We start from the raw sequence: 25,796 nt of genomic DNA, 5'->3' as shown, positions 1-25,796 counted from the left end.
ACTCAACAAAGCCTAATTGTTTTTTTTTTTCCCTTTTTCTGGAATCATGCGTCTTCCTTACTAGTATTTCTGCAGTTTCAGGAATCTGCTTTCATGATCCAAACAGTCTGCCCTTCCTAAATGTAACTAACTCCAAGATAGTGGAGTAAGCACAATTTTCCATGTAATTTTATTTTTTCTATAAAACCAGAATATTTGATTAAAAATAAGTAAGTCAAATATTTAATACCCCTGTATTGAAATTAAACATGTTTAGAACCAGTTATTTATAATACCTAAGTTTTTTGTTTTGTTTTGGGGTTTTTTTTCTCTTTGGTCTCCTTAAAAGTTTTCTGAATCTATATGCCAGTACATCTACCCTTGGAAACAAAGCAGCCAGAGCGAGCACTTGACCCCTTTTCAGGAAAACAAAGTTCTGATTCAAACAAAAAGCAGGGTTTTTTCTCTATTTCGGGTGATGACCTGAATCCAGATTGAAGCATTGAAACCCACAGCCTCTAACATACGTTTGTAAGAAAATTACACTAACCAATTGGCCATAATTCCATTGTAATGCCAAAGTAATCATAAAAGGTATGAAATATCAGATTGTTGATATCTCTAGCATCAGGGAACTGGGGTTTAGACCCCAGCCAACTCTGTCACTTATTAACTATGAAACCTAGGGGAAGGTAACCTCTCTATGCCTGTCATGTGGTGAAAATAATGGTACCTCCCACATAGAATTAATGTAAGAATGAAATGAGTCAATGCATGTAAAACACTTCTGCACAAGCTCTTTGTAAATACCCTTGGCTATTATTATTTTTGCTGTGATTGTTTTAATGATTTCCCTTGCTTTGTTGTCTCTATCAACATGTGCAGGTAGACACTTTTCTACCTCTTATAGTGTGTATTTCCTGGAAGGGTGCTATTCTAAAACTATTCACTTGTTGTAGAACTGTTCATTTGTCTGTGCCCCCACTGGACCTTCAGATCTTTGAAGGCATCCCTGTCCTTATAAAATTTCTATATCCTCTCTTTATTGAATAAATTAATCTGAACTAGAAGCTACATAGATGCTTTCTGTCCAAATTCATATTTTATACAATTAAGCAATGAATTCCATGAGAGGCTTTTTTTTTTCATTCATTCTTTTTTTTTTAATCTTTTTTTTTTAATTTTAAAATCTTTAATTCTTACATGTGTTCCCAAACATGTGTTAATAGTATGAGAACCTAAAACATTGCTTAAGCCAACCATACTACTCATTGGCTGTTTGACCTATCTGAGCCTCAGTTTTCTTATCTGTCAAATGGGTAGTATGATATAGGGTGTGTTTTTTTGTTTTTTTTTTTTATAAGAGAATTGGTTGTAACAACTAACTGAGAAAAGATGTGTCTAATATCTGACACAGAGAAAACTTTCTTGTTAACAATAATTATTTTTCCCTTGAATCCAAAGTGCTGCTCAACAAGAATTCGGAGACAACTGGACAGGAACCTCACCTTTCATAAAATGGTGGCATGGATGATTGCACTTCACACTGGTAAGTTCATTCAGATATTTGAGACTGCAAAGAAAACTTGGAACCAGAGTATTCCCTCTAAGATACTTTTAAAATAAAATATCAGCCTTTGCAGGTAGATTGAGATATTTTTTTGAACGAGTTATGTTAGAAAAAATATTCAACACTCTTTCTGCCATCCCAACATTAGGATTTATTCCTTCAAGTCTTAAAACGTTATCCCCTAAGGCTCTTCTGATAAAATCCCAGTGCACTCCCCCTTTTGCACACTTTTTAATGTGAAAATTGTTTGTTAGTTCACATGTAAGAGCTTTTGTTCATTCATTTTTTAAAAAAATACTTGGTTGAACATATAGATTCATGGATTTCTTGCAGTAACTCTACAAGGACCATAGCCCATAAATTGAGAATCTAAGATAGACATTATGAGCTAGACATTTTATTTTTATTATTTTTATATATGTGTATATATAATAGTATTCATGTATTTATATGTGTTAAATATTTTGTTTTATTATTATAATTATTAAGAAGGTGGTGTTGGTGTAAGAAGGGATCCTTATCAAATCTCCACTACTTTATCATAGAGTCAGGAAATGGCAACCCACTCCAGTATTCTTCCTGGAAAATTCCATGGACAGGGAAGCCTGGCAGGCTACAGTCCATGGGATCACAATGAGTCAGACATGACTGAGTGACTGAGCACCACACACACACACACACACACACACACACACACACACACACACACACACACAGGGACTGTAGCCAGAAACTCAGCTCCAAATAAAATTATGTACACCACTCACCCTCTTTGTTTCTCTTCTCTGCCCTCTTTAGCAATTCACACCATTGCACATCTATTTAATGTGGAGTGGTGTGTGAATGCCCGAGTCAACAATTCTGATCCTTATTCAATAGCACTCTCTGACATTGGAGATAAGCCCGGTGAAACTTACCTCAATTTTGTTCGACAAAGAATCAAGGTAAGCCTCTAATTTCCTAATTCAGATGTTCTCTAGACTATTAAAACTGAGGATTAGATTTCAGTGAGTGAACAATTTCACTTGATCAGAACAGCAACAATGACAAAAGTAGACTAACTATATCAGAGGGCCAGGTCTGTAGGTTCTAAGAATGTGGGCACAAAAAAAAAAATGCCTCCCATACTCCTGAGCTAAATGTGGAAGGTCACGATATGTTTTCCAGTTTCTTAAACTCACCTGTAAGAACGAGTATACATGAAGCCTGGAGCAACTCAGGCTTATCCTTGACAAGGCCCAGCAGTCAAAGAAAGCCAGGAACATCGTCTAGTCAAACGAACTTGGGTTTATTACTTACTGCAGCAAAGAAACCTCACACTCTGAGGAAATCTGGGGTTTCTCAGGAGGATGTTGAGAAAGGCTTGTTGTGGGATTTGTGTCAGATGATTTGGGAGGGGTTTCAGAAAACAAGCATTTGCTCTGGGTCAGATTCAGTCCAAAATTGGGGATAGTTCCAGCATTAGGTATCTTAATAATTTTTTTCTAGGAGGCAGAAGAATGGGGCTAAGTCTGTAATAGTCTAAGAAGCAGCAGTCACGCATGTGTTTGTCTTGACTGGTCTTGAATGACAAGGTCACAGAATGACCTTGTCTGATGTTGGTGTTCTATGAAACTGTTTATGTGAAATAGGGAAGCTTCTGGCTGAGGTGTTAATACCAGCTCAGCCACCAGCTGATACCCATCAGCAATGCTTTTCCTCTTCCTTGCTTACAACATCTGAGAGGTGGCCTCTGTCTGCTCATTGCTCCAGCAGCAGCCATATGGGCCATCCATAGGCAAGGACTTCTTCCCTTCCAGTAGTTGCTAGAGCCTTCTACACTCAGAGGGAGAAGGTCAAAATCATTTTCATGTGCCCAGTGGCTGGGTAGGATATCTGAATCAAATCACTCACTATACACTGAATTCTAAACACATTTTGTTGTCTGTTTAGATTCCAAAAAAGTCCTTTAATTTTGCAGAAATCTTTATCCTCAGGCTGATATTTAAAAATGTGATCTATTTAGGGACAGAATTAAACAGCATCAAATAAAATAGGAATTCTCTTTGTGTGATGTCTTGGATGACTTTTCTTTTATTTATACCATGATACATAGAGGTGGCACTGCAAACATATCAAGTGAGCTGACACTGCAGTGCTGGGCCCAGATCACGCTTCTGTTGTCTGTGCTCCCCTGCCCTTCTGTGTGCTTCCATTTTCAATTGCCTGTATTTGTGTTTCTTCCTCAGAGGATTGCCCTGGGGCTACTGGAGGCCCTTTCTCCACAAGCTCCAAGATCTGAAAGGGCCTAGATAGCTATCTCGCTGAGCTGGTCTTAACCAATAACTGATGGGTTTGGGCCATAAAAACCCAGCTTCTTTGCCTCTAGTCAGGATAAACACTGAGATGTGTTTGACCCTCTGCAGTTTCCCTGCAGCATCAGGCTGAAGATTTGGCCCAAAATCACCCTCTCGGAAAGGACCCTGATGCAGGGAAAGATTGAAGGCAAAGGAAAAGGGGGCAGCAGAGGATGAGATGGTTAGATAGCATCACCGACTCAATGGATATGAATTTGAGCAAACTCCAGGACGTAGTGGAGGACAGGGGAGCCTGGTGGTCTGCAGTCCATGGGATACAACTAAGCCACTGAACAACACCCTTATTTGACTTGACATGTTCCTCTTTCCTGTCCTGTTAACCATTCTCTTACCAGTTTCTTCAGGAGCACATTCTTTCAAAATCACTTACCCATGAATCCTCATCTCAGGATCTGCTTTGGAGGAACATAGCCTAAGATGTGGCATGCCCAGAATACTTTTACAAGCTAAGCATTATGACACTTTCCAAATCAAAGCAGGAAAAGAGCTTCTGACCCTTTTAGGACATAGAGTTGACAAATGTCCTTTCTTCTGATACTGAGAACTACTTCTGTATATCAGTTGATATTTCCTATGACACCTCAACCATGTAAGACTTTTAGTTTGGAACTATCCATTCTAAGTCTATATGGGCTTCCCTGATGGCTCAGTGGTAAAGAATCCTCCTGACAGTGTAGGAGACATGGGTTTGATCCCTGGGTCACGCAGATCCCCTGGAGAAGGAAATGGCAACCCACTCCAGTATTCTCGTCTGGAGAATTCCATGGACAGAGGAGCCTAGTGGGGTACAGTCAATGGAGTCGCAAGAGAGTCAGCCACAGCTGAGAAACTAAACAACAACAATTCAAAGTCTATACCACCCTATTGAGGGATGGCTAGGATTATTTAAAGAAGGAAAGAACATACCTATTTCCCTGTTCATTGGACACTCTATAGATAGGGAGTCCTGCATCTGAGAGCATACAAATAATGTGTGTGTGTTTTTGTCTGTGTCTGTGTATTTTACAGAATCCTGAAGGAGGCCTGTATGTGGCTGTGACTCGGGTGGCAGGCGTCACCGGAGTCATCATTACACTGTGCCTGATATTAATTATCACGTCCTCCACCAAAACCATCCGGAGGTCTTATTTTGAAGTGTTTTGGTACACACACCATCTCTTTGTGATCTTCTTCATTGGTCTCGCCATCCATGGAGTTCAGTGAGTATTTAAACTCCAAGGCCAAGTACTTTATGCCCCTCAGTTCCCAGACATGATGTTCTGTTAGAGGCACAGTGACCTTGTCTTGGTGTGATCAGCCTGTCTGTTGAGAGAATAAGAGGTGAAAACAGAAGTCACTTTGATAAAAACCACTCAGTACCACTTTAGTTTCTGGTATGCGACTCATAACTATTCATAGTGCAGTTATTTATAGCAAACTTGAAAAATACACCAAAGTTTTGAACATCTTTGCAAGCATATACAAAGCATGCTGAGAGTGCTGGTAGAGTCTTGGACGTCTGCAATGATGTTTCCCACGGCTTAATCCCTCATAAATTAGACAAACTCCCAAACCAGGGAGGGTAATGATTCATCAGGTGAAAGGGTCTGCTGTAGTTCAATGAGTTTTGATTCAAGCCAATCATTCACTGATTACCTACTGTATATGAGGGCCAATCTCAGACACGGTGGGGAATACTAGAATGAGAAACACATGGTTATTGCCTTCAAGCATCCTAACATAATAAAGGGAAGACCTAGCTTCTATTGAGCATCTGTGACAGGCATGTTTCTTTTAACCTGTAAAAGGAAGACATGCTCTTACTGTCCTCATTTACTGGGGAAATGATAGACAAGGAAACAGAAAAAGTTTAAGTACAAGGTTGGCCAGAAAGTTAATTTGGCTTTTTCTGTACCATCCTATGGACAAACCCAAATGAACTTTTTGGCGAACCCAGTATGTAGCCAAGCCATCACCAGTTTATCAGTGGTTTAGATGGGATTGGAACTCAGAGGGGCTAAGGCAGGCAGCGATGAATCTGTCCTAGAGACACTCAGTGCCTGGATGTGCGGTTGAGAGAGTTTGCCTTATTGGGACCCCTGTTTCATACCAGGCTTCCTTTTTCTACTGTTTCACACTAGCCGATTCTCCCACCTGCACGCAAAAGCAGGCCTGGGAAGTTCCCCAGTGGGTACGGGGCTGCATATAACTAAGAGTAGAGGAAGTAGGTGCTCAAGGCTCAGTGACTCTGCTCTGAGTCAAGTCAGCCTAGAAGTGGCTGAGACTTGAGTATGAAAAGGGGAAGGGTGGAGAGAAGCAGCCTGTGGCAACCCCTCATGTGCATTCTTTTTAAAAAATGTTTTATTGAAATATAGTTGAGGTACCATGTCATCTTAGTTTCAGGTATATGGCGAAATAACTCACTTATACATTCTTTTTCATCTTCTTTTCCATTATGGTTTATTACCAAATATTGAATATAGTTCCCTCTCCTCATGTGCATTCTTGATCAACTTGCAGACCCTGACCCCCAGTCATCCCTTTCTAAGCACTGAAAAATCAGCATAGACAAAGACTCTTTCAATTCAGTTCAGTTGCTCTGTCATGTCCTACTCTTTGTGATCCCGTGGACTGCAGCATGCCAGGCTTCTCTATCCATCACCAACTCCCTGAGCTTACTCACACTCATGTCCATCGAGTCAGTGATGCCATCCAACCATCTCATCCTCTGTCGTCCCCTTCTCCTCCCGCCTTTCTTTATAGTGCAACTCTCACATCCATCCATGACTACTGGAAAACCCTCTTAAACCAATGAGTATCTTTAAATGGAACTCGGTCATCATCCAGTTGTTTTCAGAGAATCCTAGAGAAAAAAAATTAATCTCTTCCCCTCTCTAGCTGAGTAATTTCACCACTTTACATTTGTATAGATTCATAGATTTGTATCTCTTTTTTTTTTTTGGCCATGGATCATGTGGTATATTAGTTCCCAACCAGGGATTGAAACTGTGCCCCCTACATTTGTAGTGCAGAGACTTAATCACTGGACTGCCAAGGAAGTCCCTCACAGATATTTATCTTACTGTGGAGCAGGCAGAGGACAGATATGTTCCCTGTTCTCCACCTGAGGAAAATCTGCCACTTACACTGATTGACTGATTCTTAGTCTCATAGCTAGGTAGCAGCTGAACTGGGATTAAAATGCAGGTTTTCTGACTTCCAGTCTTGGCACTGAGAAGAGAAGAAAGTCAGATTTTTTTTTTCTATCACTCCCCATGTGATCTTGAGCATTAAGAACTCTAATAGTTATCATTTGTTGGATCATTACTTTGTGCGGGAGTCTTATATGCATCATGCCAGTTGATTCCTAAAATAAACTTTTAATGAGGTACTTATGCCTATCTTATGGGCTTCCCAGGTGGCATTAGGGGTGAAGAACCTACCTTCCAATGCAGGTGACATAAGAGATGCAGGTTCAATCCCTGGTCAGGAAGATCCCCTGGAGGCGGGCATGGAACCCACTCCAGTATTCTTGCCTGGAGAATCCCATGGACAGAGGAGCCTGGCGGGCTACAGTCCATAGGCTCACAAAGAGTCGGGCATGACTGAAGAGACTTAGCACGCACGCACATGCCTATCCTACAGCTGAAGAAACTGAGGCTCAAAACAAGTAAAATAACTTGCCCAATTTGCCACTAAATTAGCAAGGGGTGGATGTGGGATGTGAAATCAAGGCTGTCTGGCTTGGGTCCAGAATTGCTTTCACCAAATCATTCTGCTTCTAGTTACCTGGTTTCTCTAAGCCTCAGGGTCCACATATGTAAAATGAGGGTGCTTGCTTGCGTTTCAGGCCTGTTATGAAAACCAACTGAAATAATTTGTGTACAGTGCCTTTCCCATACCTGGCACATGACAGATGCTCAACACATGGTAATTCTCTTCCCTAGGACCTAGGGATAGAAAGCGATGGTTAATGACCTTGAAGTAAAACATCCTCTGAATATACCAAGTGGCCCAAACTTTTACAAAGGGCCTTCTATGTGTCATCTTATATATTTTGAAATGTTAGTGTTAGTCACTCAGTCATGCCCCATGTAGTCCATGGGGTCTACAGCCCGCTGGGCTCCTCTGTCTATAGGATTTTCCAGGCAAGGATTCTGAAGACCTTGCCATTTATGTTTCTAGAGACCAGAGACCTGACTCTTTCAACTTTGTGCCTCCCTCCACCAGTTCCTACTCAACCTGCATTGTCTTATGTTATAGTAGTTGCTCAATTAATACTTATTGAAGTGAATGGGCTCTGAGCATTTCAGGGAACATACTATCAGTGTTGATGTCTGTGAGAATGGCATATCTCCACAAAGTCATCTCAAGTGAATTTCAACCTTTTGATTTAATTTAGACAATTTTGAAAAAACAAAGGATCTATACCAAGCCTCAGGGCTACTGTAGATGGTTGTATGGGTTGTCAACTACACAAGCGTACCTGGCCAATGGGAATGAAATTAGTCCATGCTCTGCTGGCCAAACTCTTTGCCTCTAGGGCTGTACTCAAAGAGGCGGGGCATCTTGTTCTAATTTTCAGAAAGACCCTGTACCCATCAGCAGTTGCTCTCATAGATTTGCAGTTTTTCTGTTTTTGTTTCTAAATGAGAATAATATTTGAAACAGAAGCACAAATGTTGCATTTCAGAAAACATGTATGGATGATCCAAAACTTACCCTGTAGATGTAATGTTACATATAAATATCCTTTGTGCCATCATACATGTTTTTCCTTTTTATTCTTTTTCTCTTTTTTTTGGCTATGCTGTGCAGCATGTGGGATGTGGGACCTTAGTTCCCAGACCAGGGATCAAACCCACATCCCCTGCAGTAGAAGCTTGGAATCTCAGCCACTGGACTGGCAGGGAAGTCCCCATATAATTTTTTTTCTATTGCTAAAGATCATGCATTTTTCCCTTCCTCTAATCTATTGGGAGGAGGCAATAAGATATTGCTTGTAAATCAGAAGTATAAGACCCATATTAGAATACTAAAAACATGTCCAGATCTCAAAAAATTAAGAACTTAATGTCTCATTTCTAAATGGTCAAGACTTACATTTCCTCCTCAGGCAGATTGTACGTGGGCAGACTGCAGAGAGTTTGTTGAAACACCAACCAAGAAACTGTTATCAAAACATCTCAGAGTGGGGAAAAATAAAGAACTGTCCAATCCCAGAGTTCTCTGGGAACCCTCCTATGGTACGTACAACCCATTGTTGCTATTATAGTTTCATTACCAATAATCTTCAAACTACATCTAAGAAATACATACAAATGTCATAGAGTTGTCCATTATGAATGTCATGGAACTGCTAGGTTAAGTATCCAGTGTTTTTCTGCTATGCTAATTGTCTAGAATTAGTTCTTGAAAAGTAACCTTTACATTAGTCTGATATGAGCATCCTCATATAAAACTTGGAAAAGTATTGTTTTTTTAAAGTGCATTTGGATTCAAGAACTTCCATCTCTTCTGGATATGATGGCCATGATAATATCAGTTAATGATTTTCAGAGGGATTCCATCCTGAGCTGAATTGGAAAGCTCAGATAATGATTTATAATATAAGGAGCCAGGAACCTCCTCAGATACCAGGAAATAAGATTTTCTACCCAGCTTTCAGAGCTTAGTGGAAATTTGTGAGATGGTACATAGGGCTGCCATTAGGTATCAGGAGGTCCTGTCTGTGAATAAAGGAGACTGGAGAGCTAGGTTCATGCCAACACCCAATGGCACTTCATGGCAGAGCAGGAGTGTGGCAAGGGTGACCAAGGGAAAGGATGCTAAAATATTTCCCTTTTGTTGGGAACTCTCAAGAACTCCATTTTGTTTATTCTCAATATCTCTGTTCTATAGAGTGAGAATTGAACCCTATGATTTTCATACCTTTTCCCCCATTGGCAAGCAATACACATTATTGGTTATTATGTCAGCTATTGGTGTAAAACTAAGCAAAAATCAACGTTTGTATAGGTCTTCTGAAAAGGATCATTAATTGTGTCCTTAAACACAGTATAATATAAATGCAAATTTACCATCCCATTTCTCCTTCCTTTTTCCCTACTCTCCTAATATAGGAGTACTCTTCCTCTAGAAACAGCATCTAGAGGACTTAATATCTTTCAGCATCCTTACTTATTAATGAAAGTAACCAGACACATCACTGAACTACCCCCACTACATAGAGACATCAGTTGTTGTTGTTGTTTTAGTCACTCAGTCTCATCCGACTCTTTGCAACCCTATGGACTGTAGCCCACCAGGCTCCTCTGTCCATGGGATTCTCCAGGCAAGAATACTGGAGTCGGTTGCCATTTCCTTCTCCCAGGGATCTTCCCAACCCAGGGACCGAACCCACATGTCCTGCATGGCAGGTGGATTCTTTACTGCTGAGCCACCAGGGAAGCCCAGAGACATCAATAGAAAGGATTAAAAGGGAACTGTATTGCAGATCCTCTTCTGAGTTGGGAAAGGCACATTTCCTTGAAGACACCTGGAGTCAGAATGCTACTACCTTAGCAGACACCTACCTCAGAAATGCTCCTGGGTTTCTGGGAAGATTAGAGGTGATGTCCAACACCTGGTTCCATTCAATGTGGCCCCAGGTGACCCCCAGGAAATAGATGGATAATGCTAGATGGTTTGAAAAACCTGTCCCATGAAAATGAAGGCCAGTAGCAGAGAATTTATGACCTCCAGGCAGATATTTTTCAAGTTTGATTGGAGATAGGGCTATTTGGGTGCTCTCAACTTCCAACAATAAGTTTCTTAAAAATTTTCATAGGAAGATCATTAGTGAGAGTATGGAAAGTCCTCTGAGGTTTCTTCCCCTCTTGGAATCCCTTCTGGAATGTTGTATTTAAGATGATATCACCTTCTAAAATTCTTTGCTACTTCAGATATTCAACTAGGAACCTAATTGACTGAATCCCAGGATGGATCTGTTTGGTCTAAATATTTCTGGACAGCCAACAATGCCACAGAGTAATTCCAGTGGTCTGAAACATTGCAGATTCTGACAAGAGGGGACTCTAGAAAAAGCTAAAAATCTCTGGATCTGTCCTTATTCAGCAAGTGCATTGCTCTGAGAACTTGCCAGAATATTGGAGAAACAGCTAAATTCTTACATGAAATTTCTCATCTTGTGACGAATCAAGCTTTGACTACGTGACTGAGAGAAAGTAATTGCAATGTTACATTAAAAATATGATGTTTTTGAAATGCTATCCTTTAGAGAAACGTTAATTCCAAAACCAACTTTACTCGGCTGTAGGATTCTCACAACTCCTATTGCAACAATAGGAGGAAATCCCATTCTTGTGGGCAGTTCCTCTTGGGAGAGTTTCATACTGTAGATATAGTTCCCCAATGTGACCAAAGAGAATGTTCATTTTTACTGGCTCAGAAATTTATTTTAACTTTAGGTATTTTCATGCATTCTTTTATAGAAGAAATTTACTAATATAATATCAAATATTTAAACAAGCCCACAAATGTTAATTGCATTTCTAAAATGTTTTGTCCCCGTGAATCTTTTATTAACTACCACCCCTTAACACATACTTTTTTCATTGTTTGTTCTGATTACAGACTTGGAAATGGATAGTGGGTCCCATGTTCCTGTATCTCTGTGAGAGGTTGGTACGGTTTTGGCGATCTCAACAGAAGGTGGTCATCACCAAGGTAGGCACTGGCTTAGGAATGACTATCTAACTATATCATGGACAAGTCTACCCAAATTCTTTACAACACTGTCAGAGCTATCTTTTACTTGGTTTCTTTTGATTCAGCTTAGGGCAGAGCGATGACCTATGGTTTGTTTCAATGCCCCTAGCCTGATAATCAAATGATTGGACCTTTTCATTGGGGAAACTAGAATTTAACATTTCCTGTTGAAAAATGAATGCAAATATTTTATGTAAATGAATTTGTGTTGTGTGTGTGTGTGTGTGTGTGTGTGTGTGTGTGTGTGTTAAGGGGAGAGGCATGAGGGATGATGTGATTAGTTAAGAGTAAAGAAGCAAAGAGATGAGTTCAAAAGGTCACAAAGGTCATTTATTGAGCCTTAAAATATTCAGATGCTGAAAGAATCAGGGAACCAGGGCAGGTCTTACTGACATAGAGATCATTCCCCAGGTCCTCTTTGCCTCCTCCTCTGTGCTTTGTATGTAGTAACAGAATATCAGAGGTAACATCCTCAAAGTCTTTAGTAAGCTAACTAAACTTCATTGAGAGTTGAGTCTGGTAACTTCAAATATATAGTGGTTTATTCCCCTCATGTCGATGCCACTTCTTATCACTAAATAAATAAATATCTAACTAAATAAATAAAAATAGAATTACCTTATAGTTTCAGGAAACATCAGACAAGACTATTTTTATCAAATAAAATTGAATTCAATTCAGTTCAAAAAGTATTTACCAAAGTTTACCTCGGGTTGCTTTTGCAAAACACACAAAACCTTCCTGTCCACCTACCTCTTCTTTCTGGACCCCTATGGAAGGTCATAGGAACGTAGTCCAGCTGGCAATGGAGATCTTGAAATATAGGAAGCCACAACAGTTCTCCTTTTATGATATTTATATTGTATGAGAAAAAGCCCACAGATCAGCAAAAAGAGCAACCACAAAATTTCCCTTACTAGACTAAAATGAACTAACCAGACAAGTATTTCTGCTAGGCCTATTTCTAAGGCAAACTTGTCTTCCTGTGAATAAAATGAATATCCATTTTCTTCTCATGTCAACACAGGTAAGAAACGAAGTACTATCTAAAAGTATTTTGTGACTGTGTTGTCCACTAAGACATTTTACTCCCTCCTATCCCAGTGTTGCCTGTGGTGGCAACATTGCAATATGGTAAAAATCATGTTCACCACACAAAATTGCAATGTGAGCAGCGTAATTTTCAAAGTCATTTTCATCAATCTTTGTTTTCAAAATGAAGCTTTACACCTCCTTAATTCAGTGATGAAGGTCTATGGGTTGCAGCCTTGTCGTTTAAGTTATATTTGAATCACAAATTTTGGAAACATTTGACAATTTTTCTTAAAAGGATTTCCCATTCTCCTACTCCTCAGTCATGAAAAGTAAAGCTCAGCAGTATCAGTCAACATTGTGCTCAGTCCCTTCAGTCGTGTCCAACTCTTTGCAGCCCCATGGACTGTAGCCTGTCAGGCTCTTCTGTCCATGGGATTTTCCAAGCAAGAATACTGGAGTGGGTTGCCATGCCTTCCTCCAGGGGATCTTCCCAACCGAGGGATTGAACCAGTGTCTCCTGTGTCTCTTGTGTCACACGTGGATTCCTTACCACCGAGCTACCAGAGAAGCCCCTTACTCAACATTAGGAGACTGCTCTTTTGCTTCTATTGATTTTCCTTTCCTTTGATGTCCCTTGGTTTGTTTTCTGTTGTACATATAAAGACCTTCTAAGATCTCAGGAATCATCACAGAAACAGCATATTACAATGAAAGCATTTTGTTGTGTTCTATTTTTATTTTTATTTACCAACTCACCAGTTGATGGGCATTTGGACTGTTTCCAAATTATTTTGCTATTGCAAACAAAGCTATTATGAACGTTCAGGTACATGGAAAACGAACAATGGGTGGGTGGGGCCTGGCTTTGGGAGAGATGAATGGTGTACTTCCCAAGTAGGGAGAAACAGAAACAATGCATGAAATCAAGCAGGCTCAAGGTGGGACTTGGGACAAAGACAGGCCAGCACCTCAGGCTTAGTTTGGGGGACGTTGCTATATAACTGTCAACGGGGTCGCCTTCTGCCTCTGTCTGGCTGCTAAGGCTCTTGATCATCCCCCTGGGGAAACAGGAAGGCTGAGTAGGAAACCATCTCTTCTTCCTGTTTCTAGCCACTGCCTTGATTTCTTAGAGGGAAAAAAAAAATCACAGTAAGCCGGAGTCTTAGGTTGAATTCCCTAGCCAAGACTCAGAGACAGAGAACTGCATGCAGAAGGCTTATCAGGGCGTGTTCTCAGGAGAGGAACTTGTAAAAGAAAAAAAGGCAGGACTGGGGGAAGGAAATGGGTGGCTGTCAAAGTGGTTGCAACTGCAGCCTCAGCTGATCCTACAGGAAGTGCTGGAGCTGGGATGGCCCCTGGGAGTTGTCCGAAAGTGAGGACAAGGGCCAGGCCTTTGGGTCCCTGCATCAGAGCTCACTGTGGGCCACTGGCTACAGCCAAGGGCTATTCCCAGTAAGAGATTCGTTTGCTGGAAGAACTACTCTGTTGGCCCTGAAGAAGGGACCTGGGTGGGGCCTCTTAGCTGAGCCTCTTATCCATACAGACACTGACAAGACAAGTACTGGGAGAAAGGGGCATTTCCAGAGACATGTTTTATTTCCATAGGTGGTCACTCACCCTTTCAAAACCATCGAGCTCCAGATGAAGAAGAAGGGATTCAAGATGGAGGTGGGCCAATACATTTTCGTCAAGTGTCCTGTGGTGTCTAAGCTGGAGTGGCACCCTTTCACCCTGACCTCTGCCCCCGAAGAAGACTTTTTTAGCATCCATATCCGCATCGTGGGGGACTGGACAGAGGGACTCTTCAAAGCTTGTGGCTGTGATAAGCAGGAGTTTCAAGATGCCTGGAAACTACCAAAGTGAGTAGAGTGCCTGTTACAAAGGTGCATGCATTCAGGAAAATATGTCACTAAATAGCTTTGCTTCTCCCATCTCTTACTCCAGTAGCCCCTGAGTCTTGACAAAACACACGGATTCTACAAACAGAGGTAACGATCTCTGTGTTCCCCATATTACATGTGGTGAAGTGTTAGTCTGTCGTGTCCGACTCTTTGAGACCCCATGCACTGTAGCCCACCAGGCTCCTCTGTCCATGGAATTCTCCAGGCAAGAATACTGGAGTGGGTTGCCATTCAGTTCTCCAGGGGATCTTCCCAACCCAGGGATCGAACCCTGGTCTCCTGTGTCTTCTGCATTGCAGGCAGATTCTTTACCATCTGAGCCACCAGGGAAGCTGTTTATGCATATCTGTATAAATCTTATGTAAAATATAAAATATTTGAATCATATGTTAATCCTGAATATTCCCCAATGCCTTTACATTTGTAAGGGTCAAGGTCAAGGTATTTTAACTTTCAATCAAAGCTATACTTAAAATTTAATTGCTATACATTATTTGAGGGGAAATGCCAGGTGGTGCTAGTGGTAAAGAACCTGTCTGCCAATGCAGGAGACATAAGACACTCTGGTTCGATCCCTGGGTTGGGAAGATCCCCTGGAGAAGGGCACACCAACCCACTCCAGTATTCTTGCCTGGAGAATCCCATGGACAGATGAGCCTGGCGGGCCACAGTCCATAGGGTCGCAAAGAGTCAGACACGACTGAAGTGACTAAGCATGCATGCATGCCAGATCTTACTCAGTTGGCCTCCTTCTTCCCACATGCCTAACATGGTGTCAGGTACTTAGTAAATGCTGAAGAAAAGTTGGTCAAATAACTCAATGACTAGACAAATGAAAAGTGGAGATACTAAATTCATAAGATATTATAGCATGGAAAATTCTCTCTTTAATGTGCAAGAATTTCAAGTATGGGCTGCCCTGGCAAAACACAGACATGTGTGTGTGAGTGTGTATGTGAGTGTGTATGTGTTTGATGTGTGAAGGGAGGTACAGGAAAAAATACCCCTGACAATTAACGCATATTTTCAGTTAGCTAAAAATTTCTCTTCTTACTTCCCACCCCAATGTTCACACTGAGTTGGTTACTTGAAAGCCGTCTCACAGAAGAAAGTGCCACATCATCAATACATTGTCCCGGTTTGAAGTGATGTATTGCACACCCCCAGTGATAATGTGTGCCCCCTCCGCCTCTGAAGAGCAAGACATCTGTGTAACCATCTCCCCCCATACTTCCCTCCAGGGTAGCTGTTGACGGGCCCTTTGGCACTGCCAGTGAGGACGTGTTCAGTTACGAGGTGGTGATGTTAGTGGGAGCAGGGATCGGGGTTACGCCGTTTGCATCCATCCTCAAGTCGGTCTGGTACAAATATTGCAATAAAGCCCCAAATCTGAGGCTCAAAAAGGTAGGTTCTTTCTTTTTTTCAGAGAGCTTGGACTGGTCATCACACTCTGCCAAGTGAAGCTTCAAAGAGCCGTCAGGGCAGTGGCTGGCAGAGATCAGGCAAAGTGAAGACAAGTTCTGGGTGGTTTCAGAGAGGCAGGCTTCTCACAAAAGGGCTATTTGATAAATTAAAGGTGTCTCTGGGACTTACCTGGTGTTCCAGTGGTTAGGACTCAGCACTTTCACTGCCAAGGGTTTCAGGTTCAATGCCTGGTCAGGGAACTAAGATCCCACAAGCCTCGCAGCACCACCAAACAAACATATAAATGTGGTTCTATAGAACCAGGCCTATTATTGAAAGTAATATACCATATTTGCATGGTATTACTAGAAATTCAGAAAAGAGAGAGCTAAAGTGTTCACAATCCCAATCCAGTAATTCTCCTTTTGGTAAATTCTCTTCCAACATTTTTCCACTTGTTTATATATTTTTAGAAAGTTGCATATATTGAGTATGTACAATTTCATGTCCCCCTCTTTTGAAAACATATAGTGTTTTTCAGTGTTGTCACAAGCTTGCTAATAATCATTTTTGATGAGTCCTTCATGTTCCATTGAGAGGATATAGAATAATTTTTCTATCATCTTATGTTAGATATTGAGGTAGATTCCATTTCCAGTCACCTCTCCCCCACATTTATTTGCAGGGGGAGGACAGGAGACATGTCCTTTCATGACACTTTTACTTTTTTACTTTCTATGGCTGTCTCCTCAGAGTAAAGTCCCAGGGGAATTTTTGGTCCCATGTAAGTTGGGTTTCATTGCCTGAGAAACGACATCTTTAATAAAGCTTGAGTCACTCTAATGACTGTTGTTGTTTAGTCACTAAGTTGTGTCCAAGTCTTTGCGACCCCATAGTCTGTAGCCCAGCAGGCTCCTTTGTCCATGGGATTTCCCAGGCAAGAATACTGGAGTGGGTTGCCATTTCTTTATCCAGGGGATCTTCCTGAGAGAGAACCTCTAATAGGCACGTGGAGCTTACTTTGACTTTCATTCTCCCTTTCCCTCTTTTCAATGTTAAGGAGGTGTGGGTAGAACTACTTTTTCCCCTAGAACTCCAAGGTGTCTGGCGTAGCAGGCAGGGAAGTTGCATGGTGGCAACCATGGCTCATCAACATCCTACTGATCTTTCTGAAAGGAGAGTCCAAGGAAGTGAGGAATTCTGAGAGGGCAAGAGCAGCCCCAGAGGGCGCATGGTGGGCTCATGTTTTCTTCTTAAGCTACAGATTTCTGCGAACAAGCTGTTTATTTACTATGCTGCTATGTAAAGGCCAGAGCAGGTTCATGCGAGCTAGTTTGTCAAATATCTAGAGTTTTCTGAAAACCTATGTTTCTAGGCATCCTGAGCAACAGGGAAAAGTGGAAGGTGGGAGGGTAGAAATCCATATGTCAATGCTGATAGGTCTCTATTTAAATATGATCTACTCAATTCACAGATATAGAGAACTAACTGGTGGTTACCAGTGGGGAGAAGAGACAGGCAAGGGCAACATAGGGGGAGAGGATCAAAAGATGCAAACTATTAAAAATAAAATAAGCTACAAGGATATACAGCATGGGGAATATAGCCAATGATTTATAATAATTATAAATGGGGTATAACCTTTGGAATTATTGATCACTCTACTATACACTTGTGATTTATATAATACTATACATCAATGATACTTCAATTTAAAAATTATATATATATATATAATGGTTGGATGGCATCATCAACTCAATGCACATGAGTTTGAGCAAAATCCAGAAGATGGTGAAGGACTGTGAAGCCTGGCATGCTGCAGTCCATGGGGTTGCAAAGAGTTGGACATGACTGAATGACTGAACAGCAAATAACCTGCTTCACGGTCTGTCCCCCTCTCAGATCTACTTCTACTGGCTGTGTCGGGACACACATGCCTTTGAGTGGTTTGCGGACCTGCTGCAGCTGCTGGAAACACAGATGCAGGAGAAGAACAACACGGGCTTCCTCAGCTACAATATCTACCTCACTGGCTGGGATGAGTCTCAGGTAAGGACAAGATCCCCAATCTCAGGTCTCTCCCATAGCACCCAGGGCTTACCGACTTCCCCTTGGCTATTGGAGTGGCTTGTGTACAGGTTTTAAGAATCGTCAGTGGGTTCAGGTGATCCACCGCATTCACTCTGACTCAGTATGCCCATATGTTCAGACTGTTGAGACTAAATTCAAAGCTGGTATCTGTGGGACAGGTCAAAGCTAGGGAGCCTACAAAGAAGTCAGAGCCACGACTCTGACCTTGTTAGAGCAATGCCCCCACCAGGAGTATTGAACCAGGTGAATAAGATGATCCACTGGGTTACGGGAAGAAAAGATAATATTAGCTATCTCTCACTCTCTTTCTGTGTGTGTGTGTGTATGTGTGTGTGTGTGTATGTATATGTATATATATATCCATATGTATGTTGCTGTTGTTTAGTCACTAAGTCGTGTCCGACTGTTTTGTGACCCCATGGACTGTAACCCGCCAGGTTCCTCTGTCCCTCGGATTTCCCATGCAAGAATACTGGAGTGGGGTTGCTACTTCCTACTCCAGGGGATCTTCCACACCCAGGGGTCTCCTTCATTGGCAGGCAGACTCTTTACTGCCGAGCCCCCTGGGAAGCCCATAAATACACATGCATAAATATACATGCATATATATGGGTATATATTTCTTCAATTTGTATTATGTATGTTTTATAATATACATAATACATTTAATAAGGAGTCATAATAACTGGTAACAATTCTTAAGCATATGCTTGTGCCAAGTATTCTTCTTAGTGTTTACATAGATTGTCTAATTAAATCCTCACAACCACCTTATGTAGCTTATGTAGCTATTATTCTTATCCATATTTTATAGATAGGGAAGCCAAGGCCCAGAACAGCTTAGGTCATTTGTCCAAGGGCATCCAAGTAATAAATGCTCCAGGACCTGCACTCTTAGCCACTTCCAGTAGTTCATGATAATCGTTTGTGAATAAATCCGTATATATCTAGTGAAGGTGATATATGCATGTATATATGTATCCATGTGTGTAGTACACATATGTATATAGACTCCCTCCTGAGACATTTAGCAATGAAATTGTGAATTTTCAATGGATAAAACAATTACAGCTACAAGTATTGATAAGATAACAATTCACGAGACAACCACCCACAACAAAGAACTATCTGGCCTCAAATGTCTAAAGTGATGAGACTGAGAAACTTAGAAACAAGTTAATGATTCCTAGCGGATAATGTGTTTCTCAATAAACAAACATTAATAACTTGGCCCAGAAAAAGCATAACTGTCCTCCTGAGTGAGGAGCTAAGGCAAGAGTTTCTGGTCACTGGCTCAACTGGCCACACCCATACAATGGCTCCTCATCAGAGACATTTTTCACATGTACCTTGTCCCTGTGAAAACTGACTTCTCATTCAGGTTTTGGCATATTGCCTATTATAAATTCTCCAAGTCTTCAGAAAGTTTTGTAGGTCCGATAGGTCCCACAGGTCCCACAAACATAGGTCCCGGGCCACATGACCAGGAAAATTGCTGCTCTAGAAAAAGTGATTTTAAGATGTCACTTCTGCAATTTAAAGACAAAACAACAGAATTTGATAAAAATGAAACCCAGTGGGAAAAATGTATAATATATAAATTGCTCTGCAGTTCTGTTTTTTTCAAAAGCCAGCTTTTTTTTCCCAGTGGAAAATTTTTTGCATTGAAAAATAGTTATTTTTCTTTGCAAAACTTTGTGTCTACAGGATTATTAAACCAGGGAAACCACCCTTCTTAACCTCTTCCATCCCCATTATCCATCCCCTGTCCAGTAAATTTAAAATCTGATTTAATTGTTAAATTTAATTAACCGTTTTTACTAAAAAATACCTGTGGTTCAAACTGAGGCTCTCTAGAATGGTAACAGAAAGCAACCCCCCCACCCCCTACACACACAATTAATAGCTTTAGGCTTGGTTTGATGTCTTATTACATTAGCAAAATATGAGTGTATTTTAATCTATGATTGTGTTAATTCTTAGTGATTCTCTCAACACAGTGGGAGTATATTCAGGACAGACTGCTAGATGTACTGCAGAGAGAAAAACAGTGAAACAGCATTTAAATCGTACCCACACTTTAAAGTCCGGCTCAAATGCTGCCACCCTGAGACCTTCTCATATCCTCCACTTGTCCTCCCTTCTTTGTTCTCATGGAGATGTTTGTGCCTCCTCTATGACATTCGTGGTACCTTAGTCTACAAACAGGATTGCTCACCTCTTTACTTCAAGGTCTCCCTTTCTAGACTATAAATGGCTTGAAATCAGTGTGTTCAGTGTTGTTGACCTTCTAGCTTCTGGCATAATGCCTTGCTTCATATATGTACATTTAGATTGGGTAGTTAGAGCTTGGTTTGTGGGATATGTTAGTCTATCTGTGTGTGTTTATAGAGCATGACTCTTTATTCTGAATTCAAATTCGTGTCCTTTCCTGCAGGCCAGTCACTTTGCAGTGCATCATGACGAGGAGAAAGATGTAATCACAGGCCTGAAACAAAAGACCTTGTATGGACGACCCAACTGGGATAACGAGTTCAAGACCATTGGAAGTCAACACCCCAAGTAAGGAGTTTCCCCAACAGAGTGTTCTTGAGGCTTACAGTCTATGTAAAGCAGCAGCTCCCAAACACAGCTAAATTTATATATTCTGGAAGCTAAAATATCTAGATAACTATATTCACACTCATAAAAGGTTCTAAGTATCTCTCACTTTAAGAAGTCTTTAAATCACACCCAACATTGACTGATGAGTTCCAAACAGAGTCCCAGGTCCCACCTCAGACTTTCTGAACCCTGCTGCCCCCAAGTAGGCCTGTAACTCAATTCTTTGCTTTTATCTCCTAAATTTCACTCATGTATCTGCTTCTATTAATTCAACAAGATTTATATTGTTTACTGAGGAGACACTGGCCCCATTTTCATGTATAGCTTTTGGGTCCTAGATCATAAGTTGACAGATACCCCAGGTCCTTCCTGCCCTCACTAAAGCTTTAGTCATTATGAAGCTTTGAAGAGATCTTTTATCTTGTTAGAACACATGGAAAACTCAAGAAATCACCATAAATACACTCTTTATGTCATTACTTCTTACACTTTAATGAACATGTAAATCACTTGGAGGAGCTTTTTAAAATGCTGATTTAGTATATGTGAGGTGGGGCCCAAGAATCTGCATTCTTGGCTTTGAATGGCTTTTTGAGTTTTCTTGAAATCTTAACATGAACAAGGATTGGAAATACAGTTACATCAAAGAACAAATCATCACAGCTTTGACATTTAAGCCAAACAGATATTTTAGGGCAGATTTGAAAAAAGTGTGAAGTCATAACAATTTAAAAACACAGCTGACCTACTTCAATAATATATATTCTTGAAAAGCTGACACCAGGGCTCTGGTCTGAAACCACAGCTAGAGGAATAAGGCTTTAGAGTCTAAAAAGTTGAAGGACGAAGCCACACCAAGTTGTTAGCAGAGTTGCTGTTCCTAAGGTGGGTTTGTTCCTGATTTTAAGACACTGGAGTGACTTCCCTGGTGGTCCAATGGTTAAAAGTCCGTGCTTCAAGTACAGGAGGGTGTGGTTCGATCCCGGGTCAGGGAACTAAGCTCTCACATGTCCCATGGTGTGGTCAAAAATAATTTTTTTAAAAAAAGATGCTGGAGTGTTTGAGAACACAAAGCCCCGAAAGGAAGTAGACCACAGGCTCACAAATTCACCACCATTTTCTCTGTGGTAGAAGTTTCCATAAATCTTGCTTGAATGTCATTTTTTTTTTCAATAAAGTCAGCTGCCTTTTGAAGTAGCCAGCTGCCCCCATAAACAGGACCAAGCCACCCTTCCAAGGGTCACCTGAACTCTGTCATTTGTGGAAAGATAAAGGAGCTGAGGAGACTCTGCTCTGAGGCCTAAAATCAGTAGGAAATCTCCCCATGTGCTTTGTAATTGATCCCATCCCAAAGCCTAAAACTGTCTTTTTCTTTCTCTGTTTCTCCCCAAAAGTACCAGAATAGGAGTCTTCCTCTGTGGACCGGAAGCCTTGGCTGACACCCTTAATAAGCAGTGCATCTCCAACTCCGACTCTGGCCCCAGGGGAGTGCATTTCATTTTCAACAAGGAAAACTTCTAACTGGTCTCTTCCATGAGGAATAAATGTGGGTTGTACCACTGAATAACCAAGTAATGCTAGTGGATAATATAAGTTCCTTCCTTTAAAAAAGAAAAAGGAACTATGATGTGATGATTTTCCCTGAAAGGAATGTCAGAGATTTTTAATGGTGATAAATTTGCATTTGTATGGAGCTTTATGGTTTTCAGAGCAATTATATAAACTTTTTTTTTTTCATTTTGTTTTTTCCCTTTACAGTAATACCAGGAAAGGTAGGGCAAAGATTCTCAGACTCAGTTTTCAGGATAAAAAAAAAGGTTCAAAATGGTGAAGTAGCCTCCCTAAGATTAAAGCTGAGACTGGCTCTAGGCCATCTGACTCTAGGTTTGGTGATCTTTCAGCAATAGCAGGTTGCCTGGAAATTGGTTTGCATACTCCCCCAAAGAAGAAGCGAACCAGGGAATAGTTATTCATATTCCCTTTTGTGTCATCTTTGTTATCAATATTGCTCTATTGAAGGAAATGTTCCAAATAGGAGATAATTTATCCTGTGAATGATTCATCACTTAATAGTGACGACATCCTCCAGTTTACCAATACAGCAGCCTAACTGGGTCAGAGATTTCTCCTAAAAAAGAATATTAGACTGACTGGATATATATATGACCCACCATTTACACTGATACTTGGCAGAGAGTGGATACTCATTGAAAGGTAGCTGAATGAATGAATGAAAAGACATTTAGAACCATACAGTGCCAAGGTAGAATCAACTGAAAGCCTTAAACAGTATTATCTGAGGAAATCACTTCTGATACTCTAGTTGACCAAATAAGCCTCATTCTCTTAAGGGTACAGAACAGGCTAAGGTTAGTAACCAATAGGTTGTCCTGTCCAAACACTCTTATTTGAAGCATTGCACCAAAGGGAGATGGAGGCAGAGAAATAAACTCCTCTCATAACTCTGGCTGGCTCCTTTAGTCCTGTTCCTGATGCTATGAAAGAAATGCAAACTAATTTATTGCCCAAAACGGTCCTCTCCAGCCAGCACTTGTGAATTTGAAATTAAGAATTGTGACAAGTATGTATCTGACAGCTGCTTTAAATAGCATCCACCCTTTGTTTTACTTAAATACACATGGAAAATTGATCTTTTTAAATACACATGGAAAATTGATCTTACTGCTGTAACTAATGATTTATCCTTCTATCATCATGATAATAAAAGTTACATCCCAGAAACTAAATCCCTAGCTTACTATGTAGCTTTTGAATTCATATCCAATAGAATATTCTAGATATTCATGAGTTCAAGAATCTCTAAATCACTCTTAATGTAACTGCTCCTACTTCTGGAAACTAAAAACAAATTTATTTGTTATATTCTCTGCGGCCACAGATATTTAGAAGTAATCAACTTTAATAATGAGAAAGAAGGAGAAAGGAGCAGAGGGGAAGGGCAGAAGACCAGGTTAGGAGGAAAGGGGAGGGAAAGAGGAAGACAATAGAAGGAAAGTGAGAGAAAGCCAAAAACAAAAAAAAGGCAAAAGGGAAGGGTAGGGGAAGGGGGTCACTTTCTACCCCAGATTTCTTAAAGTCTTGTATGTATTGAATGTAATTGCAGGAGCCATACACATATTCATTTTATTTTGATCACATAAGGTATTGAATCTGAAATTCTGGCCACAAATTTGATGCTGAGTGGACCTATTCAGGGGACCAAGCTGAACTAGAAAGAACTCAGTTGTTCCATTGGGTCCCCAGGATGCCCAGGGCACTGAGGGCATCAAGTCAGGCTTGCTTTGGGAAGGTCATTTCCCCATAATGTCCAGGACTGTTTTTTCAAAGAGAAACTTAGGTCTGCCCCATTCACACTGCACCTGAGGTATCAGTTTATTCATTCAACAAAGCTGTATTGTGTTATTGCTATGACTCAGGCTCCTTGTTTGTGGTTTCATTTCTTTATGCCAAAGTGCGAGCCAGAAGGGGGACGAGGGTTACAGGGAGTCTGAGAATCTGGGCCCTTGCTCCCTATGTGGCATAAGTAAAACCAACTTTATTTGTTGCTCTGAAAATCTCTCTCCAGGGTTTTCTATTTTTGACACCCAGAGAGTTACGCCCTGTGTTATCCTGGTTATAAGATGAAAAATGAGTGTAAATGCGCTTGTCATTATAAGAGCTTCCTTCCTGCTCCCCAGCCACCGGCTGCCCGTGCAGCCTTTTTAGCATTTAGTATTTAGTATTTAGTAACAGTTAGTGAGAGAACGATTAAGCATTATTTTTAATCTCAAGGCTATGAAGGAGTTTCTTATTTCTTTTGCTTTTGCAACATTGTGTTTATTAATTTGAATACTTGTAGATGTTTTGTGTGAATAATTTGGGAGAGGGGGGCCCTGGGAGATAATTCTTGGGAAGAACTATCAAAATTGCACTCAATTATTAAAATGAATGAGCTCTCTCTGTGTCTGTGTTATTGATCTTCGTATTCAAGGATGGACTTAGAGGGCATAGATTTTCTCTGCCCCAGTGGGATTGAGATTCTCTGTGTTTTCGTAGATGACATGTCAAACACGGCACAATTTCTGGATTGAGTAGGGAAAACGAAGTACTGAGTTCTGTACTGATATCCGGGTGACACCCACAACACTGGTACAAGGAAATGGACAAGAGAGTATCACCTGATATTGCAGATAGAATTTCAAAGGCAAAGAAGCCCTAGTATAGCAACTTCTTTTTTTTTTTTCATTTCCACTCATCTTTTAGGTTCTAACTTTGCAGTTCAGTTCAGTTCAGTTCAGTCGCTCAGTTGTGTCCAACTCTGAGACCCCATGAATCGCAGCACGCCAGGCCTCCCTGTCCATCACCATCTCCCAGAGTTCACTCAGACTCACGCCCATCGAGTCAGTGATGCCACCCAGCCATCTCATCCTCTGTCGTCCCCTTCTCCTCCTGCCCCCAATCCCTCCCAGCATCAGAGTCTTTTCCAGTGAGTCAACTCTTTGCAGGAGGTGGCCAAAGTACTGGAGTTTCAACTTCAGCTCATTCCCTCCAAAGAAATCCCAGGGCTGATCTCCTTTAGGATGCACTAGTTGGATCTCCTTGCAGTCCAAGGGACTCTCAAGAGTCTTCTCCAACACCACAGTTCAAAAGCATCAATTCTTCAGTGCTCAGCTTTCTTCACAGTCCAACTCTCACATCCATACATGACCACAGGAAAAACCATAGCCTTGACTAGATGGACCTTTGTTGGCAAAGTAATGTCTCTGCTTTTGAATATGCTATCTAGGTTGGTCATAACTTTCCTTCCAAGGAGTAAGCATTTTTTAATTTCATGGCTGCAATCACCATCTGCAGTGATTTTGGAGCCCCCCAAAATAAAGTCTGACACTGTTTCCACTGTTTTCCCATCTATTTCCCATGAAGTGATGGGACCAGATGCCATGATCTTCGTTTTCTGAATGTTGAGCTTTAAGCCAACTTTTTCACTCTCCAGTTTCACTTTCATCAAGAGGCTTTTTAGTTCTTCTTCACTTTCTGCCATAAGGGTGGTGTTATCTGCATATCTGAGGTTATTGATATTTCTCCCAGCAATCTTGATTCCAG

General features: G+C 40.9%; 1 protein-coding gene across 1 annotated transcript in view; it reads left to right on the top strand.

Annotated features, from left to right (window-relative positions):
- The window catches only part of CYBB (cytochrome b-245 beta chain), a 33,226-nt gene extending 8,630 nt beyond the window's left edge, over nt 1–24,596 (top strand). The window contains exons 4-13 of the mRNA XM_068962167.1: nt 1,444–1,528; nt 2,348–2,493; nt 4,915–5,105; nt 9,002–9,131; nt 11,521–11,613; nt 14,296–14,549; nt 15,833–15,995; nt 17,901–18,047; nt 20,527–20,651; nt 22,088–24,596. Of these exons, the coding sequence (XP_068818268.1) occupies nt 1,444–1,528; nt 2,348–2,493; nt 4,915–5,105; nt 9,002–9,131; nt 11,521–11,613; nt 14,296–14,549; nt 15,833–15,995; nt 17,901–18,047; nt 20,527–20,651; nt 22,088–22,214 (1,461 nt within the window). The 3' untranslated portion in view covers nt 22,215–24,596. The remainder of the gene's footprint in view (nt 1–1,443; nt 1,529–2,347; nt 2,494–4,914; nt 5,106–9,001; nt 9,132–11,520; nt 11,614–14,295; nt 14,550–15,832; nt 15,996–17,900; nt 18,048–20,526; nt 20,652–22,087) is intronic.
- The last annotated feature ends 1,200 nt before the right edge of the window (nt 24,597–25,796 follow it).

Source organism: Capricornis sumatraensis, chromosome X (genome assembly GCF_032405125.1).
Source record: "Capricornis sumatraensis isolate serow.1 chromosome X, serow.2, whole genome shotgun sequence".
Taxonomy (NCBI): Eukaryota; Metazoa; Chordata; class Mammalia; order Artiodactyla; family Bovidae; genus Capricornis; species Capricornis sumatraensis.
The sequence above is the reverse complement of the archived record's forward strand: the minus strand, read 5'-3'. Positions and strand labels throughout refer to the sequence as shown.